The sequence below is a fragment of the Manis pentadactyla genome, chromosome 1 (genome assembly GCF_030020395.1).
Source record: "Manis pentadactyla isolate mManPen7 chromosome 1, mManPen7.hap1, whole genome shotgun sequence".
Taxonomy (NCBI): domain Eukaryota; kingdom Metazoa; phylum Chordata; class Mammalia; order Pholidota; family Manidae; genus Manis; species Manis pentadactyla.
Genome location: NC_080019.1, coordinates 180,130,858 through 180,158,259, shown reverse-complemented (window position 1 = coordinate 180,158,259; position 27,402 = coordinate 180,130,858). Strand labels below are relative to the sequence as shown.

At 42.7% G+C, this 27,402-nt stretch overlaps 1 protein-coding gene across 3 annotated transcripts in view; it reads left to right on the top strand.

The window, feature by feature from the left end:
• SLC12A8 (solute carrier family 12 member 8) overlaps positions 1 to 27,402 on the top strand; it is a 113,991-nt gene that overhangs the window by 4,177 nt on the left and 82,412 nt on the right. For all 3 annotated transcript variants that reach the window (XM_036905127.2, XM_036905137.2, XM_036905118.2), the window contains exons 3-5: positions 10,815 to 10,961; positions 14,076 to 14,267; positions 21,143 to 21,374. In XM_036905127.2, the coding sequence (XP_036761022.2) occupies positions 10,815 to 10,961; positions 14,076 to 14,267; positions 21,143 to 21,374 (571 nt within the window). The remainder of the gene's footprint in view (positions 1 to 10,814; positions 10,962 to 14,075; positions 14,268 to 21,142; positions 21,375 to 27,402) is intronic.

The window sequence follows — 27,402 nt, the reverse complement described above, 5'->3', positions numbered from 1 at the left end:
TGAATGAATGGACTAGGGGACTTCAAATCTTCTTCCTGTTGAAGCGTATATTTCATCCATGGCCAGATATGGAAATAATACAGTCCTTGCCATCATTTAATAGATGGGGGTTTGCAAGGAGAACCCCAGCCTCTGAAGCACTATTTTTGTAATTCGAGTAAGGTACCACTAGGTGGTGCTTAGACTCTGGCCTGGCCTGATTTTCCATAGGGGTGGATAACTGAACTTTAATTTATTTTTCCATTCATTTTCTGCTTTCTCTGACCAAAACATATCTCTTCAGGATAACAGTTTAAATGCTAGATAGTTCTATGTTCAAAGAAGAGTATCAAATAATTGTAGTAAGATTGAGACATATAGAGACTTCAGTGTAATTCAATTCAGTATCACTTTTTACTCTTCAGTCATTCCTAAGTGTAATGTAATTTGGTTCTTTAAAAAATGTTTTTCCTTCTGAGTTTTAATACCTTAATCAAAAGACTGTGGTGGTTGAGCTGAGGGTGGTGTGCTTTAGGTTATCTTGGCAAGAGAAGTCTTTTGAGGTATTACCTATACCTCGATGGCTTTGATGCATTTCTAATAGGACAATGCTTGGTGTAACCATTTCTCAGCAGAAAAACCTTTGTTTTTGTTTTGATGTGTTTTCTTCTCCATATGAAAAGATGTAAAGAAAGAGAAAAAGAGAGTGGGGGTAAAAGTCATTTATTTGTAAAAATTCTACTATGTTCTTTTCCAAAGCTGTAGACAGCTTGTAAGTCCTATGCACAATCCCTGTCAGCAGTTACAGGATTTAGGTGCTTACAGATGAACTTGAAGCAGTGGTGGCCTAGAAACCCTCACTACACCAAAAACAGTTATCTCTGATCCAGATGATAAATTTGCTCTAACATGAATCCCAGGGCTCATGGAATTTAACTTAAAACAGAAATCCCTGACTCATTTTGAATAACTTTCTTTTTTCTTTTAGGCAATTTTCAGTAAAGAAAAAAAGCAAAAACAAAAGATACATTTTTTTTAAAAAAAGATACACAAATTCCAAGGGCAGAAATTAATTTCACAATTACAAGACTTCATGGATCTTTAAGTATCCTGTTCTTCTAATACATTTAAAATGTGATTCAAATCACAGGCATGCTTTGGTGAATCCATCCATCACGTATAAGCAAATGGAGTTATTAACAGGATTACCAACTCTAGTCAGCCAGAAAGCCCATTCCATTTTTAAAGTATTTCTAATAATGTGATAATTTTTCCTTAAGCTGTAAGTTAGCATTTTTATAATAGCAGTACTAATGCATGCAGTAAAAAAAAAATTCAAACAACAGAAAATGATGTAAAATCATAAATCTTCTTCCCTTCCTCTGTCACTTGCATTTCCTGGGACAGTCATGGCTAATGGTTTCTGGTTCTCATTTTCCCTAGTGGTCATCATTATAACTTTACATAATGTATTTATACCTCAATTTCTTGGTTAAGCTATCAACTTACTGTCAGTTTACCTGTGGCTTCTTGATATGAAAAAAGAGAACATTGGCATGTTTACTCTGCCTTCCATTTCCAGTTTTTGCTAGGTTATTTGTATATTTGTCAAGGTTTATAAAACTTGTATTTTTCTCTGTAGTTACAGTGAACATTTCCATGTTGTGTTTGGTGTATTATAAAAGTTTTTCAACCTAAAAATAGCATTAGCAGTAATAATGTGTATGTGTGTGCACACACACGTGTGTGTGTGTCTGTTTAACTGAAAAACTAAGTGATGTTATTGGACTCCTGGAGAAGAAACACTTTTAAGTCATTGAAGTTTTGCTGCTTCAAAGCAAAAGGCTTTTAATTTCTTTCATGTTTCCTTTAATTCTTCTGGTTCATGTGTAGCTACTTCTGTGTCTTATATCTCATGCCCCATTTTTGTGTAAGTTTCTTATCTTTTGAGTTACAGTGTTTTTTTTCACACACAGATCAGTGGTAATAAATTACTCTTTCCTTTTTTAACTATAGAACCTTGGAAGGTCAAATTCTTTTCGTGAACTTCAAAAACAATATTTCACAACAGATTAAATGCTGAAATAGATAGGAGAATCCAGCTGTCTTCAGTCAGGCTGGACATGAAAACGATTTGCAAAATATATAACAAGGCCTATTTTTTCACTAAATGCTTTTGTTTCAAAAAGTAGTTATTTTTCATGAAAAAGGTCACTTATTTGAACAGATAAGGATTGTTGTTATATTTAAGTGATTAATAAGTATTTTTAAATATCTCTCCTTAAATTTCTTACTTGGTAGATGTTGATAGGTATAACACACATAACCAAAGCTCTGTGGGGTCTGCAGTAATTTTTAAGAGCGTAAAGGGGTCTTGAGACCAAAAATTTGTGAACAGCTGCCCTAGGGATTAGATACACATTGCACATTTCTCACGGTTTATTTAGACTTACTATGTGTCACTTCAGTATGAAATGTGGGAACTTGGCAATCACATAAGCTCATTTACCACCCCCCCATCTTTTATGCTAGAAGTACCATCCATGTTTTTTCCATATGCATGATAAAGCTTTCAAGGTGACGTTGTGCCCAGTGATTGCCCTGGCTCATGTCTGCTCCTAGAATTAACTGGATCTGAACTTGGAGCTTCTTGGGTGCCTTGGAAGACAGTTTCTCTCAGCTGCCCTGGGCTCTTCCTTTGCTATTTTTCACCCCTGCCAACCTATTTACAGGAATTTTCTCAGTTGGCTGGTCTGCTGGTAGTACTTGTTTTCCCCCCTTCTAATTATAGTTTCATACTTAAACAACACAACTTTCTGTCATTTTCATGGTAATTTGGAAGGTAGGAGAGTGCTTGCTCTGCTAGTTTAAAGAGGTACCTAATGTCACTTTCTAAAACACTTCATTCATTCATTCATTCACTCCACAAATTCATTTAGTAAGTATTATGTGGTACTTACATCCATGTGGCCCTAGGGATACAAGAGTGAGCAAGCTATTTTTTTATAAGTGTCTGGGCCCCTTTTATAAAAAATAACTTTCACCTAAGCTATTTATTTTTGAACTTACAAAGTTTTGATAAAAATTTCACATTCAGAGAGAGTTGCAACAGTACAAAGAACCCTCATGTGCTGCTGACTCAGATTCTCCAGTTGTTAACACTTTTTCCTTTTGTGTTATCATTTGTGTGTATGCTCTCTCTGTGGGTTTCTATCCCGTCTATATATGGCTATATATTCTAATATACGTTATATCCTATAGTACATACTATTTTCCTACTTAACTAAACTATGTGGCATCATGTCCTGTCACCCATAAAAACTTCAGTGTGTGTTTCCTAAGAACAAGAATTTTCTTTTACCTGACTACAGTGTATTCATCAAGATCAGGAAATTTAACTATTACCCACAGTTCCACATTCCAATTTTGACATTCATTCCAATAACATCCTATAGCTTTCCTCCATTTCAGGACTCAGTCCAGGATCATACATTGTATCTAGTTGACACGTCTCTTAGTCTCCTTTAATCTGAAACAGTTCCTTACTATTTCTTTGTCATCTTTCATGACTTTGACAATTTTTGAAGAACAGTTATTTTGTATTGTCCTTCAATTTGGGACAGGAACCCTAGGTTTTGTATTTTTGGCAGGACTGCCATAGAAGTGATAGCATGGTATTCTCCAGGCATCATACAAGGAGGTGCAGGATTTCTGTTTGTCCCCTTACTGGTGATGCTGACTTTTGCCGCTCTTTTCAGGGGGTGTCCACTAGGATAATCCACTTAAAAGTTACTAAGTTTCCCTTTGTAATTAATAAATAATTTGTTGGGGAGACTTTGAGACTATGGAAATATCCTGTTCTTCGTCAGTCTTACCCACTAGCTGTAGCATCTATGGATGATTCTTGGCAGAATCAGTTGTTATTGCGATGGTTGCAAACTGGTGATTTTCTAACACCATCATTCCTTCTACATATATTACTTGGTCTACTGTGAAGAAGGGCTTTCCCTTCTTCCTCATATTTTAATTTATTCGTTTAACTTATTCATTTTTTATTTATATCCATTTGGAAACACGTTATTACTTTATTCCGTGAATATTTTATTGCAGTTATTATTTATTTTGATGCTCAAATTATTCCAGATTTGGCCAGTAGGAGCCTCTTCAAGTTGTCCCCTATGTCCGTTTGACACATCCTCCTCGTTTTCATTTTTAGCACTTCCTTACTTCATGGCCTACTTTGTACTTTCTCTGCTCCAGCCCTAAATCAGCCATTTCTCTAAAAAGCTTTGGTCCTTAAAGTGAGGAATGGTATTTAAACACCAAGATCTGGGTGCTAGTTATGTTCATCTCCTGGGGTGTCTTTGCTTATAGATGCCTGAGTGGACAGAGAGAAGGAATATAAATATACATTTATATGTTTATGTAGTTCTGTATTTTTCTCTGTATGTTAAAAGTGATAAATTCAAACTGATAGCTCTAATTCCAGTTAATCCCAGAAGATTCATTCTTCTGTTTTCTCCCTTTTCCTTAGTCGTAATGCCCTTCTCCAAGTGAGAAATCTGACTCCCATTTAGTATCTTTACTTATTTGCTCTATAATGCATTTCACAGAAGGTATATTCAGAACTGATAACTCCTGCACCTGTCCCCACCCCCCCCCTCCAAAAAACAACCTTTTTGTGCAGAATCTATCTAGAATTTTATATTAGTTTGTAGTTATTTTTGTCTTTAAACTGAGAGCACATAGTCAAAGTACTATGTTCTGGTCTGTTTTCCCCCCATCAGTGTAGTTATGTTATTCATTTGAAATATAGTTAGGTTAATTTATTTCTCTTTGAATTCTATTTTAATTTTTCTATGTCATCCTTGTTGATTTGATTTTGTCTAATTTTGAGTATGTAATACACTAACATGATTCCAAAAGTGAAAACTACTCAGTATGTAATAATTCTTAAACAAACATAATATTGGCTGCCCTGCTGAAGCACCTAGAAGAATGAACCTTCGGCAGTTGGTTTGTAGCTGATTTGCCTTTAGAGTTCATGTGGCGTCTCCTGGTGTTAAACTCGGGTAGACTTCCCAGCAGCCACCTGGATCCTACAGGATATGTATGCTCTGCACTTTTACCAAGGGGTTGGGGAAGAGCAGGGGAAGCTCTTATTTAGGTGGTCATCCATTGCTACTGCAGGATTTTGCCATTTGTGGGATGTTGGCAGGCGCCCGGAGCATTGTGTCTCTCTCTGGGCTCTGGGTTCTGTGGGCAGAAGTGGCTGCTCTGGGGGAAGGAGCTGCTCCTGCGCGGTCCTAGGAGGCTGAGCATCTCTGTGTCCCAGTGCCTGAGGGTCTTGGCACTCCTGGGGTTATGCGGTTGTGTGACCAGGCTGAACTTTGGGATATTTCCAGCCTTGCATGGGAATTAGGATACACAGGCATGGAAAAACCACAAAGCCAGCATCCAGGAACCGCTGTATGTAAATACTGGTTTTCGAACTAGGTCTATGGCATACAAGACCCACGTTGCCAAGAAGATCTCACACTTTTAGAAATGACTAAATCAGAATTGGCCAAGGGTGCTGCCCAGATTCGAATCCAGGGAAATCAGACTTTGTCCACTCCAGGTAGGCCCTTGCCTCCCCTGCTGCAGAGCCCCTTCCATTTGCAGCCTCCGTTGGGGGGGCAAAGCCCTCACTGGATGCCCATTCTAGAGCTCCCAGCACAGCGCAGAAGGGGCTGCCTCCCCCAGGGCTGGGAAGGCGTGGGGGTTGGAGAGGCAGCATTCAGGGCTGAGCTGTAGAACAAGGATTCACCTGTGGCATGGAACAGTTAGCTGGGGAAACTAAAGACTGCAGTCAGTAAGACCTCTTTTCTTTCTCTTCCTCCCTACTTCCCTGAAGAAACCTTCACCCACTTCTAAAATTGTCTGTTGTGCTCCATGCTTGCAAAAAGCTTTCAAAATTATCATCTCATCTAAACTGTACAAAACCCCCAGGATGCAGGCATGTGTGAGCCATCTGCATCTCATGCAGATGCCCCAGGTGGGCTCTGGCCCACGGCCTCTGCCCAGCTCCAGCATGTGGTGCCTGTTCAGAGCTGGACGGAAGGAAGACAGGTCCCACTCTGCCCACTGGATCAAGGTTCAGCAGCAGCAGCTTGCGATAGTCCCAGACGTGTAATTAATACTGAAATAACTAGCTTTCAGAAGGCAAACTGCTGGCTCACGCGTGTACGCTCTGGGCAGAACCAGTCCCCACGGGTGTCCTTTGGGCGGCAGGGGCAGGCCATGTCTTGCCCTGACCCACTCCTGACCCTGTGGGGCAGACACAGAGTTTCTCACCTGGTTTCTTTTCCTCTGGCTGTCAGAAGAGAGAAAGGGTGTCATCTCACATTTCCTATCGTTAAGTCCTGGCAGGTGGCCTGCGAGCGATGGCTGCAAAAGGCTCCTGGGCGTGAGCTCCTCTCATTGCCTGCGGCAGAGCTTCTCTCTCTTACTCAGCTCAGTTTGCTGGGTGCAGGGAGCTAAGTGTTTCCTCCTCTGGGCACTTTTCAGGTGCAATTTCTCTGCCTTTCTAGATGCCCTGCTCAAGTTAGAGCATCTCTATTCACAGGAAAAAACGTCTACCTCTGAGCAAAGCAACTGCCGGGCAGCTACAGTGTTTCCGGTGTGTGCTCAGAGGGACAAGAGCCTGGCTTCTTGTCCTTGAGCTCAGGAGAGAAAACCTAGTAATGAGCAGCACAAAGGCGATCAACCCGGGCCGGGCTCCATGTTGCTGTGGCGCCCCTGGAACCAGCCAAGCTGAGGGTCGTCAAGAAAGAGAAGAACCAGTCCCTTGAGCAAATATATGGTGCCCATTTGATCTTCACTCTTCTTTATCTTCTTTCTTAGTCCCCACCTCTGCTTCCCAGTAGCCTCTGCACCAGGCATAGTCACCTTCCTTTCCATACAGCCTCTTATGTCTGTGTCATGGAGTGTTCAATGGGACTTCCGTTATTTCTGAATCAATGACTGGGGCCCAAACCTAAAGGAACATCATCAACAACTGGGACCAGACCTTGGGGCTTCCTTAACAAGACAACCCATAAATGAGCCACCTGTTGCTTCCCATCACCCAGCTGTTCCCTTCCCCTTCTGCAGGTGAGACGAATGACGCAGAGGGTGGGTCTGGGAGCCTTTGAGGGAGGGCATATCTGAGAGGGGGGGCTTTCTCACCCTCCCATGCAGGTGGGGAGAAGCCGCTGCTCTGTCTTCCTCCTGGATGTCTGTCTGCACTGCAGACCCGCTGCAGATAGGCCCTCAGCCTGTCTGGACAGGAGCGACAGGGAACTGGAGAGAGTGGGCAGGGCAGAGAGGGAGCAGGGTGATGGAACAGCCAGTTGGGACGCTGTGATTTATCATAGGAAATATATTTGGTTTTCATCCCCATTCCTGGCACAGAGCCCCCTAAAACCCTTGGAATTTCCTCATTTGTGGTTGTGTTTGAAAGGTATCTTGATATTCATAACAAATCCCTTTCAACCACAGCTGGGTGTGTGTTAATGAGTTGACTGTTGGAAAGCACCTAAGGATGGGGGCTGGTTGCCAGGGGAACCAACCACATCACTGGCTGGGAACTCACCCGCCCCCACCTGCAGGGAGGGGAGAGGGACTGGAGGGTGAGTCAGTTGCCAGCAGCCAGGGGTTTCATCAGTCATATCTGTGTAATGAGGCCTCCATAAAAAGCCAAAAGGCTAGGGTTCGGAGAACTTTCAGGTTGGCGGACATGTGGGGATGTGGGGAGATGGAGCTCCTGGGAAGGTCAGGGAAGCTCCCCGCCTTTCCCATGTCTGGCCCTATGTGTCTCTTCCACTGACTGTTCAAGGGTTATATCCTTTTATAATAAACCTGTAATCTAGTAAGAAAAAATGTTTCTCTGATTCTGTGAGCTCGTCTAGCAAATTAATCGAACCTGAGGAGAGAGTCATGGGCACCTACAGTCTATAGCTGGTTGGTCTGAAGCCCAGTGACAGCCTGGACTTGCAACTGGCATCTGAATTGGGGTGAGGAGAGCAGTGCTTTAGCACTGAGCCCTCACCCTGTGGGGTCCGGCGCTATCTTCAGGTAGGTAGTGTCAGAACTGAGTTGAATTGCAGGACACCAGCTGGTGTTGGAGAATTGCTTGGTGTGGGGAAGAAACCCACGCATAGGAACTGGTGTCGGAGTCATACCAGCCGTGGGCCAGGAGGCCACTGTGCAAGGGAGCCGGTTGGAGTTGTCCAGCCAGTGCTCTTGTGAAAGATCAGCTCTGGGGCCATGGCCGAAGGCTGAGGGGCTTCCCGTGAGTGGCGAGGCTGGAGGATGTGGTGGAGGGGGGTTGGGGGGAGAGCCGGTGCTTCAGTGTGGACGTGGGTGCCGGGCGTCGGTGCAGGCAGGGTCTGCCCTGTGGCGTCAGATACCCCTTGGGGTCTCTGTGTCACCTAGTCGGTACTTTATCCTAGGGGTCTCGGTCTCCCCCTCGTGCCCTTTCTTGTGCTCTTGTCTCTTCTTCCTTCTCTCATTCTCAGAGGCCTTATTCTGGTCTCCACAAACCTCAGGGTTGACACCTTGGGGCTGCTTACGGCCCTTCCCACCAGTCTTCATTGTGCAGGCTGTGGGAAGGCAGTTGTATTCTCTTGTCACTTGGTGAAAACAAAAGTAGGCAGGCTCCCCTAAACATCCCAACACAGCTGTCACGACTCAGTGACCAAACCCATGTCAAACCATTCATACTCATTGCCAGGGCGCAGAGTCTCCAGAAGTTTTCTACCTCATCTGTGAAGCACTTTTCAGGCGGATTTGGTCCCATGAGATCTGGGGGGAGAAAGCTCTTCCTACAGCAGTGGGTAAACAAACACATCGACAAAACAGCCTTCAGAGTGGAAAAGGGAGGCCTGGGATGAAATAAATAAAGTTTCTAAAAATCGCAATGGGAATTTTATGGATAAGGCAAATGCACCCAGGATATTAGAAATTGAAACCCGAAAGATTGAAATTTAGGAGAGAAAAGGGCAAATAACCTGTGGTACAGAGCCAAGTACAATCTGGAATGGGGAGCTTGAAACCCCAACGGTGGATTGAGAGTGGTTGTGTCTCTCTGTCCTGGGCTGTGAGGTGGGGTCCCCTCCCTGCCTGCCTCCCCGGGGTGTTGTAAGAATCAGAGGAGAGAATTGATGGAAGCTCCAAGCACTCTCTAAATTATTACCTTTGTTGCTGATAGTTGCTATTGTTATTACTGTTTCTAATAAATAATAGGCTTGTAACAAGCCATGATAGGAAGCTGAACACAAGCGGACACAGGAAATTGGGCCATGTCCTGAATTTTGAGATTAGGTTGTTGGAAAACAATTCTACATTCACCAAACAGGCCCCTTGATACCATTTATTCAAGAACAAGCATAGATTCACAGGGTCTTTGCTGAGCCGCCATCACTGCTCTCACATTTACTGACTTTCAAAAGATTCCTCATTTGTGATTTGTGAAGACAAAAGAACAGAAATACACACAGAGGCAAGGAGTTCCGGCTGGGTAAGGAAGTGACAAGGAGTGACCCCAAACAGTCCCCTGGCCCATCTGCCTCGTGTGGCTTAATCAACAGCCCTGATGATTTCTGGAGGCCCTTTCTTGATCCGTGGGTGTATGATACGGGGAAGAAGAGGAGCTGGGATCCTCTCTTTTTGTTTTGACCAGGTCTAGTTGGCTTCAGCCTTTGGTCCTTGGTGATGGGCACGTCCGCTGTTCTAAGCCGTTGAGGAGCCCTGCGATTCTGTGACTCTGACCTTAGATTTTTTCCCACACCTCTTGACTTTTTCTGCCTTCTCACTGTGTTTAAAGATCATATATTTGCATCAGTTAGACTCATTGCACACAGTGGGACAAGAATCAGCCCTACCTGGTGCCCTGCCTTGAGACTCATTCATTGCTGCTGGGGTAGCTTGAGGGTATTATTGGAAGACTGTACTGATGTCTGAATTTAGACAATTACTAACCCTATGTGAGAGCAGTTCACAGGAGGTTTAAGGTCGTGTCAGTATTTTGCAAGGTTTTGTGTTTTTAGTAGTTTCCTTTTGAGTGTTTTGTACGTGCCTTTGTTATTTTTGAGTTGGAAAAATGAGGAAGGCATCTGTTTAACCATTTATTGGCCTCTGATTCCAAACAACTGCCAAATGATGGCCTTGTAATCCTGGATATGGTATGGAAGGGGACATAGAGATCACTGCATCAGCCAGTGTTCAGTCAGGAAAACAAAAACTGTGTATTTTAAACAGAGGGAATTAAATACACAGAACTCATTACAAAGTGTTAGAAGGATGGAGGAACAAAAAGTGTAAAGTAAAGGTTACCCAAAGATTAGTAACTGCTGGAAGCTGCTGTTCCCTGTAGAACTGGAGGACTGAGAGGGAAGACAGCATTGTCCAGGGCTCGTGAACTACCTGGGCTGGGACCCGGAGCGCCACCTCACATGGAAATGACACACAGCACTTCTGCCTGCATTCCAAAGTCACATGGCCACACCTACCTGCAGGAGGCTGGGAGAGAAAGGGATGCATTTGCTAACAACTAGTCTCCGCTTCCTGTGGGTATGGGAATTGCTGCTGTTAGGAGAGAACAGCAATGCTTGTGCAGAATCGGTCTTCAGTACTCTCCGTGCATGCGTGCATGTGTGCATGTGTGTGTGTGTGTGTGTGTGTACACATGCCTGCCTGGGCACAGTGAGGTGCCAGCATTTTAGAGCTGACTTCTGCCTGTCCCATTTCTCTCCCCCCCTCTTGCTGGCCCTCCTGTGAGCTACTGAACTGACTTTTGTGTGCTCTGTTTGAAGGGGGCCCTGGCCCAGCGCCAGCCCTGGTGGAAGAGCCCACTGTTTGTGTGGGAGCCAGTGCTGTTCGGGACCTGGGACGGTGTGTTCACATCCTGCATGATCAACATTTTTGGGGTTGTTCTTTTCTTGAGGACCGGCTGGCTGGTGGTGAGTGATGAATCGGAGGCCCTGGATTTTCTTGTGGGCCTATCACAGGAAAGCTCTGTCCCTCTTGGGCATTTCACATCCTTGAGGCACAGACGTTCCAAACACATGAAATAAGAAGAAAGTACACTGAAAAGAATATAGGATAATAAAGTGGAAAAAAGGACGCACACTGAATAGCTAGCATTGCTTTTTACATGAGAATCCTGAGAAACTGGGCCTCAGACAGAGGTTCCAGCAGATACCTCACCATGGATTTAACTATGGAAATGTGAGCACAGAAGTCAGAGCATATTGTGGGTGGGCCTAGACATGTGCCAGAGGGAGCAGACTGATGGGCATTGATGAACACCTAATGTGTGCCAGGTATTGCCCTGTGCCAGCTTACAAAATATAAGACTTTGTTTCTCCCCCGGTGAGCAAAGAGCCCCAGTGGGTAGATTTCACATCAGGAATCCAAAGAGGTCTCAAGGAAGTGTTAAATCCCTCAGGAACAGAACAGGGGGCTGACATATCCAGGAAAGCTTCCTGGAGGAGATGTAGTTGAGTCAGGCCTTGAGAGGTCAGCTGGGTTGGACAGGTGAACAAGAGATGGGGGCATTCATGGTGTAGAAGGTACTAGTCAGTGTTCTCTAGGGAAGCAGAGCCAGTGCTCATGGGAGATGTGTATGTCCTTGGGGTTAGCAAGTCCAAAACCTATAGGCCACGTGAAAGTCAGGGAAGAATTGGTATTTCAGGCTAGAGTCCAAAGGCTGGAAACTCAGGCACCATTTTATGCTGCAGTCTAGAAACACAATTCCTTCTTCTTTGGGAAACCTTTCTTTGTTTTCAAGGCCTTCAACAGATTGAATGAGGCCCACCCACATTATGGAGGGTAATTTTAATCTTCATGTAAAGTCAATTGACTATAAGTGTTAATTCCATCTAAAAATATGTGTACAGCGACATCTAGATTAGTGTTTGGCTAAACAACTGATTACCGTAGTCTACCCAAGTTGACACATTAAATTAGCCATCACATAAGCAAATTCTGGGGAATTAAAGCTCCACTATAGGGGGTGGGGTTCTTAGCTCCTTAGAAGGCCTGGGTGAGGCCAGACCTTCCTAAGCTTGCTCTATGCCATACCCTTAGCCATAGCCTGGGTGTGTCTGAAACTTTCTTTAAGTTAATGCATGGAAAGCTTAGAGCCGAGTCAGCAAGCTTTCTAGTATGGATGCTTAGAATTGGTGCCTTTTACACCCCTCACAAGCATACAGAGGCTCCACTTACAAAAACACAAGGCCTCCAACTCAGACTCCTTGTCCTGGCAGGTAGTCTCAGGCTGCTGGGATCGATCTCTGTTTTTGGCCCTTAGTAAAGGCCACCTCACTGCCCAGCACCTCTCTAGCCTGTGTCCTATGGGAGCCCATCAGTCTGACTTCTGTGGCAGAGGAAGGCCTGGCCTGCTTCATGCAGGGGATGGTTATGGATTGGTAGAAGGAGAGAAAGGTACGCTCTCTCTATTCTGATTCTTAAGTCCTGAAGACCCTCCTCTTAGCCCTCCCACTGGGTTATTTTTTTGAGGAATGTCTATCCAGGTGTGTCAGTTCTACCCCCAAAGTGAAGGTACAAGTTGTATTCATTATCTATTGCTGCATAACAAATTACTCCAAATCTTAGCAGCATCAAGTAACAAATATGTATTGTCATATATAGTTTCTGTGGTTCAGGGCACTGGGTGCAACTTAGCTGGGTGCCTCTGGCTCATGGTCTCCTGTGAGGTTGCAGTGGAGCTGTCAGTCGAGGCTGCAGTCTCATTCGAAGGCTCCAGTGGTGGAGGATCCATTTCCAAGATCACTCACATAGTTCTTGACAGGCCTCCTCCTGTGGGCCTCCTTCTAGGATTGCCTCATGCTGTGCAGCTGGCTTCCCCTAGGATGAGCAGTCTGAGAGGGAGAGAGCGCCAGTGCCCAGCATAAAGCCACAGTCTTTGGGGATCTTAGCCTTAGAAGTGACATCCCGTCACCCCTGCAGGATTCTGTTCATTAAAAGTGAACCAGGAGGTCCAACCCCCATTCAGGGGGGTAGGTTACACAAGGGCATGGGTGCCCGGGGCTGGCATCATGGGAGCTATCTTGGAGGCTCACTTCCACATGAATATGTCTGTTTGTGATCATCCTAAAATCATCTCTGTTGTTCAGTTCTGATATTAGTTTGGCCTGAAATTTCATATTTGATCCTGGGAAAAAAGGCAAATGTGAAATGCCAAAATAAGGTAGAGCTTGTAGGGGATGGTATAAAGTTAAAGGAAGCAGAGGTCATGCCAAAATGATCTTTAAATAAACAATATTAACTCAAAAGAACAATTGGGCAACCTACTTATAATGTGGAGGATGTTAAAGTGGCAGTTTTGGTATGGAAACTTAAAGGTTGCTATGGGGTATTTTATTATCGCATGCAGACAATTTAAAAGCATGAACAGAGGAAGAACATAGTAATTATATAATTTCATTAAACTTATAAAGTCAGTGACATAAGAAACTGAGAAACATAACTGAAAAAAACATAGTCCCGCTGTCTTGGAGCTCACAGTTAGAGGTAAAGATGGGCTTGGACAGACTTTGTACAGTAAGTCCTAAGCCTGTGAGCTGCGGGGGCCCAGAGAGGAGTCAGAGGGCCGGCTTCCCGGAGGATGTGGGGAGCGTCCCTGTGAGGGAGGAGGAGGAAGGCCCTCCAGGCAGGGGCAGCAGTGAGGCCGGGAGGGTGGTGGGAGAGAGCACGTGACTTCCCCATGGGGTATAGTGTGCATCTACTCAGGGATCGTCAGCAGAAGGGTGGGAGGAACCGGGGAGGTGGTGAGGGGATGGACTGGGGGCACCCCCTGAGTGCATCATGCGGCTGTGACCCATCCTATTGGCCATGGGAAGTCACTGAAGAGTTGGAAGCCAGGATGTTTCCCTTCCTCTGGAATTTCTTCCAGGTCTTATGCTTGTGGTGCTGCCTCTGTCCTTTTGCAGGTGGCCCAGCTCTTCTTATCCCAACTGCAGCCCTGGGGGCGTGGTGGGGAGTGGTCAGTACTCCCAGAAGGGGCCTCCATATCCTAACCGGTGACCTTGTTCCTTCCTGTTTCACTGTAGGGAAATACCGGCGTGCTCATGGGCATGTTCCTGGTGTCCTTCGTCATCCTGGTGGCCCTGGTCACCGTGCTGTCTGGCATTGGTGTCGGGGAGCACTGTGGTGCTGGCAGCGGTGGCGTGTACTCCATGATCTCCTCGGTCCTCGGCGGGCAGACCGGGGGCACAATCGGGCTGCTCTACGTGTTTGGACAGGTGAGCCTGGGCTGCCAGGGCCGGGCTGCCGTGCCTGGAGGCCACCTTCCCTTGCCTTGCCATTGGCCACTGTCTTCTCTTCCGCTTTCCCTCTTGGCCCAGGGAGGTGGGGGCGGGGGCAGTCGCTGTTTTTATAGATGGGTAGCCTGGGTCTCTGCAAGGGCCCCTGGGCCAGTGCTCCTTCCTCTCCTCCAACTCCCCCACCTCGTGGAGTCCCGCTTTGACCCGCAGGGCAGGGCCTGGGCTGGAACTGTTCTTGCCGCGCTTGTCTGTCTGGGAGGGGAGTGAACGACTGTGGCCAGAACCCAGGTGGCAGCTGGGTGGCCTGGTCCCTGCGGTACTTTTGTGCTGAAGAGGGGACATTTTGCCTGTGCCAAAGGACTTTCCTAGAAGCAAACACTTCCCAAATGAGCTGGCGCTTGAGGCGCAGCGGCAGCTTGATGGCCTGCAAGCCCTGTGTGGCCGCCAGGTGTGCGGAGCAGCATACTAATTAGGGGCTGCCTCATCAGGGTGGGCGAGGCCCTCAGAAACCCGGCGAGTAGGGAGAAGGCTTATTTAGCTAAAACACAGAGATGGTGACCTAATGCTGAGGAAACAGAGTGCAGACATTAAGAAGCAGCTCTTTGTACGCACTTCTTTGCTTACAAAGGGCCTTTATGATTGTCTAAAGGGTGGTTGAAAAACAGTTTCAAGAAAAGAATTTGTTCAAGTAAGAGTACAAGAATCTCCTCAAAGAAAGCTTTGGTTTTGTTTCTTTTATTTTTAAGCATCAGGGACAGGATATTTTCACATAAATACATCTGAGTCTCCAAAAAGCACCAATGTGTGTGTGTGTGTGTGTAGGGCAGATGCACGGAAGGCAGACAGATTGTCACTACACCTTAAAAACCACTTGCCTTTACTGGAGAAAGATCTTTAACTAGCAGTTTGGGAGGCGAGTAGGCAATAGCCTGTTAATTTTATTATCCTGGAGTTTGGCGTATTGATTTTTGCTTTCTCTGCTGTTTTATAGTCAAGTAGGCTGCAAGATGGGCAAACAACCCAAGGGCAGTTCTACCACTCACTGGGTAGACCGCAAGCTGACCGGGTGGGAAGGACCCTTGGTGGAGAGAGGGAGTCAGGGCGCTGCGAGCCTCCTGCCTGTGGGCTGCCTGGAGGGAAGGGCGTTTCAGGGGTTTTCTGAGTGCTGGCCACCGGTGCTGGAGCAGCAGCTGTGTGGGCAGCCTCTCCTGCTTTGCTTTCTTCCCATTCGGGCCTGTCTCACGAACATTGGCGGCCTTCTGGTGGGCGTCTCGGGCACGCCTCTGCTCGCCTGCAGCTGACCTGGGCTGGGCTCTCTGACCAGGGTGATGCTGCATGATCCTTTTGATGTGCTGCTGGATTCTAGTTTGCTAGTTTTTTGTTGTTAGTATTTTCCTGAGGACTTTTGCACATGTGTTCATAAGGGAATTTGGTCTGTAGTTTTCTCGTGATATCTTTGTCTAGTTTTGGTGTCATGGCAGTGCTGGCCTTATAGCATGAGCTGGGAGGTATTTTTCTCCTCTTCTATTTTCTGGAAGAGTTTGTGAAGGATTGGTGTTAATTCTTTGAATGTTTGATAGAATTCCACAGTGAAACCATCTGATCCTGGCATTTTCTTTAGGAAGTTTTTTAGGATGTTTTTTGATAACTACTTCAATCTCATTATTTACATAGGCATATTCCAATGTTCTTTTCTTTTTTTTTTCCCTTGAGTTAGTTTTGGTAGTTTGTGTCTTGTTAGGAATTTGTCCATTTCATTTAGGATATCTAATATATTGTGTAATTGTATGTAGATACCTTTTTGTTTTTGTAAGATTGGTAGTAATATCCTCTTTTTCATTCCTGATTTTAATAATTTGAGTCTTCTGTCTTTTCATCTCTGTCTAGTTAAAGGTTTGTCTGCAAAGAAACAATTTTTGGTTTTGTTTGTTTTCTTGATTGTTTTTCTGGTTTCTATTTCATTTCTGCTTCAATCTTTATTATTTCCTTCTTTCTGCTTGTTTTGGATTTAGCTTACTCTTCTAGTTTCCTAAGGCGGCGGGTTAGGCCTTTGATTTAAGATCTTTCTTCTTCCAGGGAGCTCCTAAGGGTCCTTATTCCTGGTTCTTGCTAACCCTTAAGCCCCTCATTGCAGGATGCAGGCATTCATTTATTTTTAATGATTGCCAGAGCAGATTGCCTGTTTGGCCCTAGAGCAGGATCAGCAAACTTCTGTAAAGGGCCAGAGAGTAAATATTTTAATTTTTACAAGTCATACATCTCTGTCACAATTGCTGCTAAATTCTGGATTGGCAGTGTGAAAGCAGCCATAGACTCTGAAAACATGGGCATAGCTGTGTTCCAATAGAACTTTATTCCTCAGAGACGCAGTAAGCAGGATTCGGCCAATGATTGAAGTTTGCCAAGCCTTGCCCTAGAGCATCAAAATTTAGAAGATAACACTTAAAATAATGATTTTTAAAATTTGTAAAATCTTTTCACTGCCCTGCATCCTTCCACACCCTCGCCCCACCATCTCTCTGAGGCCTTGGTGGCAGGCCTACTGCGTGGGGCTGGTGGGGTAGACAATAAATGGAGCCCTCTTCACTCCCTGCCCGGCTCACCCTTCTGGGTGTAAGGGTGTCTTTGGGGCTGCTTAACCTGGACACCATAATATCCAGCTTCAGCTCACACTGTCATGTCTAAAAGCATTTATTAATGACTTACATGCTCTGTGCTGGCCTCTTTACAAAAGCGATGGGGGACTGGAAGCCTCTTATAGACCCAACATAGGCCTGTTTGTATTCTGGAAGTTAGCACATATGCAGAACACATTGTCAACTAACTCGAGCCTTAAACTAGGGATTTCATGCGAAAGTGGGTGGGCTGGAGGCTTGCTATAAGGAGGGCAGCTCTGGTTTTCTAGGGAGCTACCCCAGGGTGAGAAGAAAAATCCCCATGATTGTGAAAGTGCAATTTTTCTAAAACAAATAACTTGGAATGGAGGTGTTCTACCCTGAAAGTAGGTCACCTTCTCTTTAAAATGGTGGGTGGCACCCCCTGCTTTCTGTGGCAGACATTTCCATGTAGAGAACAAAAAAGAAAAAGGCATGCCTGTGATTACAAAATTCTAAGAGGAGATAAAAATACTTTAAAAATATAATAATCTCTGGGGATGTTTATGTATTAAACAAATCAACAGGGTTGTTTTCCAGTGAAGAGCAGTATTCATGGTTGGAAGGTACCTCTGGGATGGCTGGGCTGCCCTAAGGAAGGGTCAGCAGCCCCTGTTGCCTGCCTCTCTCCTGATGAGGCCCATATTCAGCCCGTGCCCCCGTCACTGGCCTCAAGTGGGTGTAGGAACCTGGCATGTGTACCCAACTGTAGTTTTTGCATAAACAGAATAGTAACTCTTAATATGTTTGTTTTTATTTTTTCTTTATAAAGTTCTTTAAAAAATTACAAAATGGTGTTCATTGTAACCAGTTAGCATATCAGAAATAATGTAAAGAAAAAGTTTCCCTCCTTCTCCTGAGGTAACCAGTGTGAACACCTGGTGTCGTCTTCCCTCTGCTCACCTACATGAATTTATGGATTTTTGAAGTGCTTACTTGTTTCTACAAAAATGGAGACAAATTTTATACTGTATTCCATGGTTTGTATTTCTTACTTAACAATAAGTCATAGACATACCACTAGGTCAATGCTCTAAACTCTTGCTTTTTAAGTAATTGCTAGTATTACATAATATAAATGTACCATAACTTATGGCACATTCACAGTCGCTATTCATTCCTTCGTTCATACTCTCTTCTGTAAGAGTGGCTTTATTCCTAGTCTCATCCCTAGTAGTCTATATTTTTGCATTTTCTCTTTTTTCCTTAATCAGGTTGCCAGGTGTTTTATATTTTATTTGTCTTTTAAAGGATCAGCTTTTCTCTATATCTTTTCTTGAAAATTTTTCCTTTCTTTTATTAATTTCATATTTCCTTTCATTAAATCTCTTTTTATTTATATTGATCTTTTTATCACTTAAGTTAAATGTTTTGCTCATTTGTTTTTCTGCCTTTTTTAACTAATACAAACATTTTGTGTTCTATTTTTTTCCCCCTTCTGAATACAGGATTAGTGTACCTCTCAGGGTTTAGAATAAAAAGTTCTCTTTTCATTACTTTCTAGATAATTTGAAATGTAAAAGTTATAGTATATACCCTTAGAAGCCATATTATACTTTTTGTGTCCTTCCCAACCAAGAAATATTACTTACTAGCTCCCTGACCTACCAAATATGAAATCTCTATGATCCTTCTACTTTCCCACATTTCATAAATGCCCTTACCTCTTGACTCCAAACCCTTAGATTTTTGAGAAGACTGTTTAATTTTGAGCTGTTACTGCTTTCCCTTAAAGTAAGACTCTTCAGTTTCCAGAATCCCTACTGGCAACTTAACAACACAAATTTCCAGTGACTTTATTCCATCATCTATTTAGCATTAAGGAGTATTTTATGAAATTGATGACTAACTACTGTTTCCTCTTTCTCAGTAGCTAATAATAGTAAAGTAATAGTGATAATGCTGATAGCTGTTATTTCTATAACTGTATGAGTCAGATATTGTTCTAGGACTTCACATGAATTATTTCATTTAATACTTACAATAACCTTCTGAGTAAGTACTATTATTATCTGGGTTTCACAGATGAGAAAATAAAGCACAGAGGGGTTAAAGCACTTCCCCAGGTCACACAGCTACAACTGGGAGCCACCAGATTTGGCCTTAGAGAGTCTGGTTTCTCAGTCTGTCCTCCTAACCACCATGCTCTTTCACCCATCTTTAGGCTAAAAAGTGATCTGAGGTACAAACTCAAGAGAAGGGCTCTACTGGAGTTACTGGAAACAAAAGGCAGTCTTACTGTTGGCTCACTACACGTGAGCAAATGCTGTTCTCCAGCTAGAAAAAAGAAACAATTGTTTTGGAAGCTCCAGATGCAGATGGTCATATTCAAGTTCCAGCATCTGCCCCTCTGCCTCACATGTTGGAGCATCAGACCCCTGAGTTGATGCCCTTACAAGTGGTAATCATTAACTATATTTTAGCATTTGTGTTTTAAACTCTGATATATCTGACCATGAAGAGTCCAGTTGACCTGGCCAAATACTGATGAAATATTATCAATATCGCCATCACACTCTTGATATTTAATCAAGAGTAAGTTTGAGTTCGGGGGGTGGATGCAGAAAAACAAATTTCTCTCTCTCATCTCTCATCTCTCTGTCTCTGTCTCTCTGTCTTTCTCTCAGAAATTTTCTTTCCCCTACATTTATTGAGCATCCCCCTTTACCCATTTATAGACAGAAATGCCTCATGTACATTTGGGGAACACTGGCAATGATGTTATGTCTAGTTGCAAAGTAAGCCCGAATCGGGAGCTCCCCTCACATGCCGACATTATATTGCCCTTCAGTCTTCATGTAAAAGGGCTGGAATGTAATACTGCCTGCTTCCCAGAGCACTTTTCATATGGTCAAAACACATCACAAAGTGTTCACTGAGTGCTTGAAACAGAATAGTTAGCAAATGTGGGGCATTTTACAGGTGCCACCAGCATAAAAACTTTTGTTTTTTAAGATGTTTACACTCTTGGTGGTGGTAGAGATAAACTTATATACATGAAATAATAATACAATATGGAACCAGATAATTAATTGCATGGTACTGGCAGTAAGCATAATATTTATTCAGAAAAGGTATGAGGAAAGGCTTCATGGAAATGAGGAACTTGACTGAGGCCACAGTAAAATTTGTTCCCTGGGAGAACAGCAAGAGAACAGAAGGGTAGTGACAAGAGCCCCTGGCCCGGGGTGGGGATGGGGGTGGCGGGGGGCAGTGGGGGTGAGGGAACCAACCAAGGAGGGAGGGAAGGGGGCTGAGGAATGGCAGAGTGAGTCTGGTGTCGTTTTCAAATATTTATTTGAAATTGTGTTTCAAATATTTTTTAAAAGGTAAAGTCATGACTCTCAGGCAAATAAAAAATAAACATGTGCCAAAGGTTTTATTTAACTAATTAGTTAATGGAGGAGCCAATAATATGTTAAAGGGCAGTTGAAAAGCTAGGTATGCATCCTGGATGGATTCAAATCATATCCATAAATTCATAAATTCATAGGTAAGCAATTTCATACATAACTGGAAAGATAAGATTGCTGTGTTAGACTCAAAGCTGGTTAATGTCTACCAAGACAACAGACCCTAATCTTCTGGGTTGTCTGTTCCCCTGGGCAGAAGTTATTTGCATCTCTGCTTGAAAAAAATCTGTAAGTGGACACTGATTTCACTAAGGCTGGGACATTTACTGCATTTCATCATAAGTAAACAGTGAGTAGAATCAAGTACATTCACCCAGACGGTCCTCGGGCAGCCTTTGTTCCATATGACACGGACAGGATGCTTCGCTTTTTGTCCTACGTTTTAGATAACTTTTTAAATAATAGTCACCTACGGAAAAAACGGAGAAAAAACTAGGGTTTGCTTCAGTGTCCTCCTGAGGCTCTGAGATGGACCCCCTGTGTTTTTGTTTTTGTTTAGTTCTTGAATAACTCAGAGAAATTTTGGCCCGGAGCCCCATCTTCCTCTTGTAGTTTCATTGTAGTCACCACTGAGTGGCGTTCGTCTCGCCTGGGCACTGGTGGAGATGTAGATGCGCAGAAACGGGCTGGCGGCAGGCCTCACAGGCAGGAAGGACTCATTCAACCCCCATGCTGGTTCCCAGGTGCCGAGCCTGGCAGGGGTGAGCCGGGTCCTCAGTGCCAGGCAGCGCCGGCCTGCGGGCTCCTGATGCATTCTTCACCTGCCGCTACCAAGAATACCTGTCAGTGTGTTGCAGGCGCCATGTACATCACCGGCTTCGCCGAGTCCATCTCAGACTTGCTGAGCCTCAGGAATATCTGGGCCGTGCGAGGAATTTCAGTTGTGGTGCTCCTGGCCTTGCTGGGCATTAACCTAGCAGGTGTCAAATGGATCATCCGCCTCCAGCTGCTGCTGCTGTTCCTTCTGGCCGTGTCCACGCTGGACTTTGTGGTGGGCTCTTTCACACACCTGGATCCAGGTAAGCCTTGTCCAGGGGGGTAGATGGCCTTGTGGGGGTCTGCACTGCTCCCTAGTGTTCATAGGTGTGAGTTTGCAAGACTAACCCCCAGTAGACTTCACTGACAATACGCGTGTGCTGTTTTGGCAGCAGGTGAGTGGGTGTGTCCACAAGGGCCCGAAAGCCCTTCTTCATGTAGGCATTTTCACTTGGAGTATCTTCTGTTTCTTTTTATTTTATTTTTGTTAAATAAAACACAAAAACTTTAGATAAACACAGGATAAAGTAGAATTGGGTTAAAGATTAGATTCCTAACAGTGATTAGGAAAGTGAGCAAGAAATAGAACTGGAAGTAAGGAAGAAAATACATTTTAAAATTGTCTGCGTATCCAATTTATTTTTTAAAAGGACTTGATGAAAATATAACCAATGTTAATAATTATCATTCTGGGAGATGGGGACAGATATAGGTTTGATTATTTATAGTTTTCTATATTAAATTTTTTTCTCAAAATAAAAAAATGAATCCATTCACTAAGCTTAAAGAAGGAAAATTAACAGCCTTTTGTACCATTTGGAAATAGTGGCATATCTTGATAATCAACTGATCACTGTTTAATTCTGGGTTTTCTTCAGCCTCGAGGATACCTGGCAACTCTAGTCCTAAATCCATATGCTTTGAGTGTCCATAACTTTGTAATTTTGTGTCTTGGGTGGGTTTGGCATCAAAAGTCTTTGTTCTCTCCAGAGTACAGAGCTTCCTAGGAGGCTGTAGACAAAAGGTGACTGCCAGATATTTCACACTTCAGGGACTGTTTGTAACGCAATGGTGGTTAGGGTCTGTGTTGGAATATGGGCAGGAAAAGGGAGATGGGGCCACCAGCTGTGTTAAAGGAACACATGATCGCAGCTGGTCGCCTCTACTGGTGGTCGCACTGATAGCAGCTGCATTTGGCTGAGCACTGGCTTTGTGCCAGGCATTGGGCTTAGCACCTCACATGGGTTATCTCATGTAGTCCTTATCATAACTTCAGGAGGGAAGAACAATTACACCCATTTTACAGATGAGAGAATTGGGAATTATATAATTTGTAGTAGTGCATAGCAGAGCATAAAAAGATATTTTATATTTTATATAAAAATATAAAATTGTATAATTATATAGAGTATATAATTTGTGGGAATGAAAGAGGATCTCTTTGACTCTAAAGCTGAGCTGTTAATGAGGTGGGAAGCTGGGCCTGTCTTCACATTACCAGCTGTCTTTTTATTGCATTAGCTCTGCTTTTCCCCTTCAAGGCTGCCCCCGATGTCTCATCTTTCAAAAAATGTGTCGGTTGCAGGAAGGTCAGAATTCAGTTGGTACACGCTAATCTGGCCTTGCTACTTTCTTATGTGTTTAAATTCTTCTGTTGGAAAGTAGTCACTCCCCTGAGCTCCCTCAATGCCCCCTACCCTCTGGCAACCTGGTCCCTGTCCCAGGACCTCCAGACTGCCCCATGACCCAGCATCTAAATTGGTTAACCCCCAGACAGAAGGGGCTACCAGGACTCACTCCAGGGTGGTACCCCAGTTGATCACTCAGTGCCTGGGCCTTCCTTGCAGCTTGCTAAATTTTGGAGCATCTCCATTGGAGGGAAAGAGTGATTTCTCCCTGGCCTTGCACTAGGCTGCAGGACAAGCCCACCCCCCAGAGGCAGACTGGTTGGCCGGCCATCAAACTGTCAGTTAGGGAGAGAGCGCCCCCTCTAGTGTCCAGGTCCTCGGTCCTTTCCGCCTGCATCTGTGTGGTTGCTGCGAGAGCATAACTGGTTCAACTGCAGGGCGATGCTACTGGGCTCTTTGAAACCTCACTAGATTGATGTATTTTCCTTCTTCTTGATTAGAAGTTTTCTTGGCCACTTTTCTAAGTTACTGCAAATATTTCTCTTTCCTTCTGGTCAGTACATTAACAGGGTGTAGTGTGAAGTGAAATTTATTTTCAGTTATTCCCATAGCAACTGGCCCCTCTAGAATCTGTTTTTGGTATCACTGGTGTTTTTTATGGGCTACTTTCTCTGCAGTTAAAAATCTGAACTAAAACTGGACCATAAACCTGCAGAATAGATTTAGCAGAATGATTTCAAGTCTTTGAAAAAATGACATATACATAGACATTTGAAAAAAATTCTAGAATAAACTATGCCTAAGTGTTAACAGTGGCCGTGTTTCAGCTGAGATTATGGGTTCCTATATTATCTTATTTTCTACTTTTCCTTCAACTGATTAGTGCTATTTTTAAAAAAATTAATAGATTTTAGTTTTTAGAGCAGCTTTAGGTTTACAGAAATTGAGCAGATTGTAGAGTGGTTCCCATGTGCTTCCTCTCTCCTTTCGCTGGAGTTTCCCCTTACTAACTTCTTGCGTGAGTGTGGCACATTTATTACGGCTGAGGAACCAATACTGATACTTTGTTATTAACTAAAGTTGGTAGTTTAGGTTAGGATTCACCCTCAGTGTTGTACAATTCTGTGGACTTTTGTAAATATATAGTGACATATATCTACCACTAGTATCATACTTTTATGATACTTTTATTAAGTATCATAGTTTCAGTGGCTTAAAAATCCCTGTGCTCCCCTATTCAAAACCCTTCCGCTCGCCCTTGAACTCCTGGTAGACACTGATCTCTTTACTGTATCTATAGTTGTGCCTTTTCCAGAATGCCTTATAGTTGGAATCATAAAGTATGTAGCCTTTTCAGACTGGCTTTATCCAGTTAAGGTTTCACCATGTCTTTTTGTGCCTTGATAACTCATTTCTTTTGATCACTGAATGATATTCCATAGATATACCACTGTTTTCTTTTTTTAAGAAATCAATTCATTTAGTCAAAGAACATTTTGGTTGCTTCTAGCTTTTGGCAATTAATAAATAACACTTCTATAAACATTTGTGTGCAGGTTTTTGTGAAGATATAACTTTTTAGCCCCTTTGAATAAATACCTAGGAGCATGATTGTTGGACCGTATGATAAGATTATGTTTACCTTTGTAAGAAACTGTCAAACTGTCTTCCAAGTGACTATACCATTTTTGCATTCCTACCAAGAACAAATCAGAGTCCTGTTGCTCCAGATCTCACCAGCTTTTGGTGTTTTAAGTTTTTGGATCTTAGCTATTCTAATAGGTACATAGTAGCATGTCTTTGTTGTCTTAATTTGCAATTCCTTAATAACATAAGATACTGAGCATCTTTTCATATGTTTAATTGACATTTGTATATCATCTCTGGTGAGGTGTCTGTTCAGATCATTTGCCCATTTTTTTAAATAGGGCAAATTTAAAATGATTTCAAGTCTTTGAAAAACAATTTTTTATTGTTGAGTTTCAAGAATTTTTATATTTTGGATATAAGCCCTTTATAAGATATATGTTTGTAAATATTTTCTCCCAGTCTGTGGCTTATCTTTTCATTCTGTAACAGTGTCTTTTGCACAACAGAAGTTTTTAATTTTAATGAAGTCTAAGTCAATTTTTTTTTCCTTCATGGATCATGCTTTATGTATTGTACCTAAAAACTCATTACTAAACCCAAGATCACCTAGATTTTTCTCCTATGTTATCTTTATCTTTCAGAAATTTCATAGTTTTGTGTTTCACATTTAAGTCTATGATCCATTTTGACTTAAATTTTATGAAGCATAGAAAGTGAATGTTTACAATTTTTTTGCATGTGGATATCCAGCTGTTCCAGCACCATTTGTTGAAAAGCATATCCTGTCTCTACTGAATTGCCTTTGCTCTTTTGTCAAGGATCAGTTGACTGTGTTTGTGTGAATCTATTCCTGAGGTCTTCATCTTATCCTGTTGATCTGTTGTCTATTTGCTGATACCACACAGTTTTGATTATTATAACTTTGTAGAAAGTCTTGAAGTTGGGTAGTGTTAGTCTTCCAACTTGTCCTTTTTCACTCATGTTACTTTTAAAATCAGAAAAAAATTGTATTAAAAATAAATACACTTTATTTCTTTCCCTTTCTTTAAATATAAAAGACTAAAAAAAAATCCAAACAATCCTAAAATGTACAAAGTCAAAGTGTAGAGAGTGAAAAAGCAAGTTTCCTCCTTCACACCATTTTCCCACTAATACTCTCCAGAGGGAGTTTGGTACAGGTATTAGTTATCTATTGCTGTTGTAGAAATTACTGCAAAATGTAGTGGCAGAAAACAGCAATAAATGTTTTTTATTTCTTGCTCTTTCTATGGGCCAGGATTTGGGTATGGCTTCGCTAATAGGTCCAGCTGAGGTTTTCTCAATGAGGTTCAGTCAGATGTCAGCAGGGGCTGCAGTCATCTGAAGGCTTGACTGGGGCTGGAGGACTGGCTGGCAGGTTGGTATTGGTTGTTGGCAGAGGGCTCGGTTCCTCTTCCTGTGGTCCTTTCCTGAGAGCTGCTTATATGTTCACAAATCATGGGGTGAGTGGCTTCCCCAAGAGCAAACAGAGAAGAGAGACAACCAGAGTGAGAGTGTGGAGGGATGGGGCATGGGAAGGAGAGGGAGAGAGAGAGCTCTATCCTTTTTATGATCTGGCTTCAAAGTCACATAGCAGACTTCTACCACAATATGTTACCAGTAAGTCACTTTGGTCCTCATTCAACGGGAGGGGAATAAGAAAGTTTCCACCTTCTGAATGGGAAGTGTCAAAGGATTTGTAGACACATTTAAAAACCACAACAGTCAGTTTTAAAATCAGGAAAAAATCTAAATACACTGAAGTCAAAATATTTTCCTATTTACTTCAAGGACAAAATAAATATTTATGTGTTGTAAAACTTTAAAAATCACTGAAATATAAAGTAAAAAGTGAAATTTCCCTCCCTTTACTCCCTTCTCCTACCTCTACTCCCCAAAAGGAGATTGGTAAATATCTTTCCAGTCTATTTTCTATACATGTACAAGCACAAATGCACATGGGCACATACATAAATACATACAACATACTTCTTTGTAAAAATGTAGTTCTACATTGTTTTGCTGCATTTCCTCTCTCACTCAGTACATTTGGACATCCTGTAGTGTCAGAACATTTAGGATTCCCCCATTCTTTTTTAACACCTGCATTCCATAACACAGATCTAAAATACTTTATATTTAAACACTTATTTATTGATGGATATTTAGGTTTTTCCAGCTTGTTGCTATTATAAATATTGTTGACATGAATATCCTTGCACAAAATTTGAAGCTTATTTCTGCAGGATCAAAGCTTATAAATAAAATTGATAAGACAAAGGTCAAGCTTATTTAGATGTTGTTGGGTTCTGCCAAATTGCCTTCAATAGAGTTATTAAATTCCAAACTCCCGCTGACAGTATATAAGAGTTATTGATTCCCCATATCCTGGACATTATTGGATATGTTCAATCTTTTAGAATTCTGCCAAGTGATTGGTAAAAATTGTGATCTTTTTTAAACTTTGCTTTTTGTAAATCATTAATGAGGATTATTTTATTTATATTTTTATTGCCACTTGTATTTATTTTTATTTAACTTATCTATATAACTTTTTCTTTAGGCTATCTCATTTTTTAATGGCTAATAGCTCTTCTACCTTAGCAATTAATTCAACATATAACATATACTTGTTTAGCTTTTATTAGTGCCAGACAATGTTTGTTATATATGTTGAAAATTTTTTCCAAAAATGTCATTTTTTCTTTGAAAGTTAATTTTTATATGTAATTAATGTAATACACATACATAAAAATATTCATTTTTGAGCTAGATCATGTACTTTGATTGCTTTATTTTTGTGTATCTTTCAGCTTTTCCTGAATTTAAGCTCCTGTATTAGTTTCTTAGCACTGCCTTAACAAATTACCACTAACTTGGTGGCTTAAAACAAGAAAAATTTATTCCTTCACACAGCTCTGGAGGCCAGAAGTCTGAAGTCAAGGGCATTGGCAGGGCTGAGTGCACCCTCCAAAGCTCTAGTGGGGAGTCCTTGCCCATCTTCCAGCCTCTGATGAATGACAGCAGGAGTTCCTTAGCTTGTGACAGCGCTCCA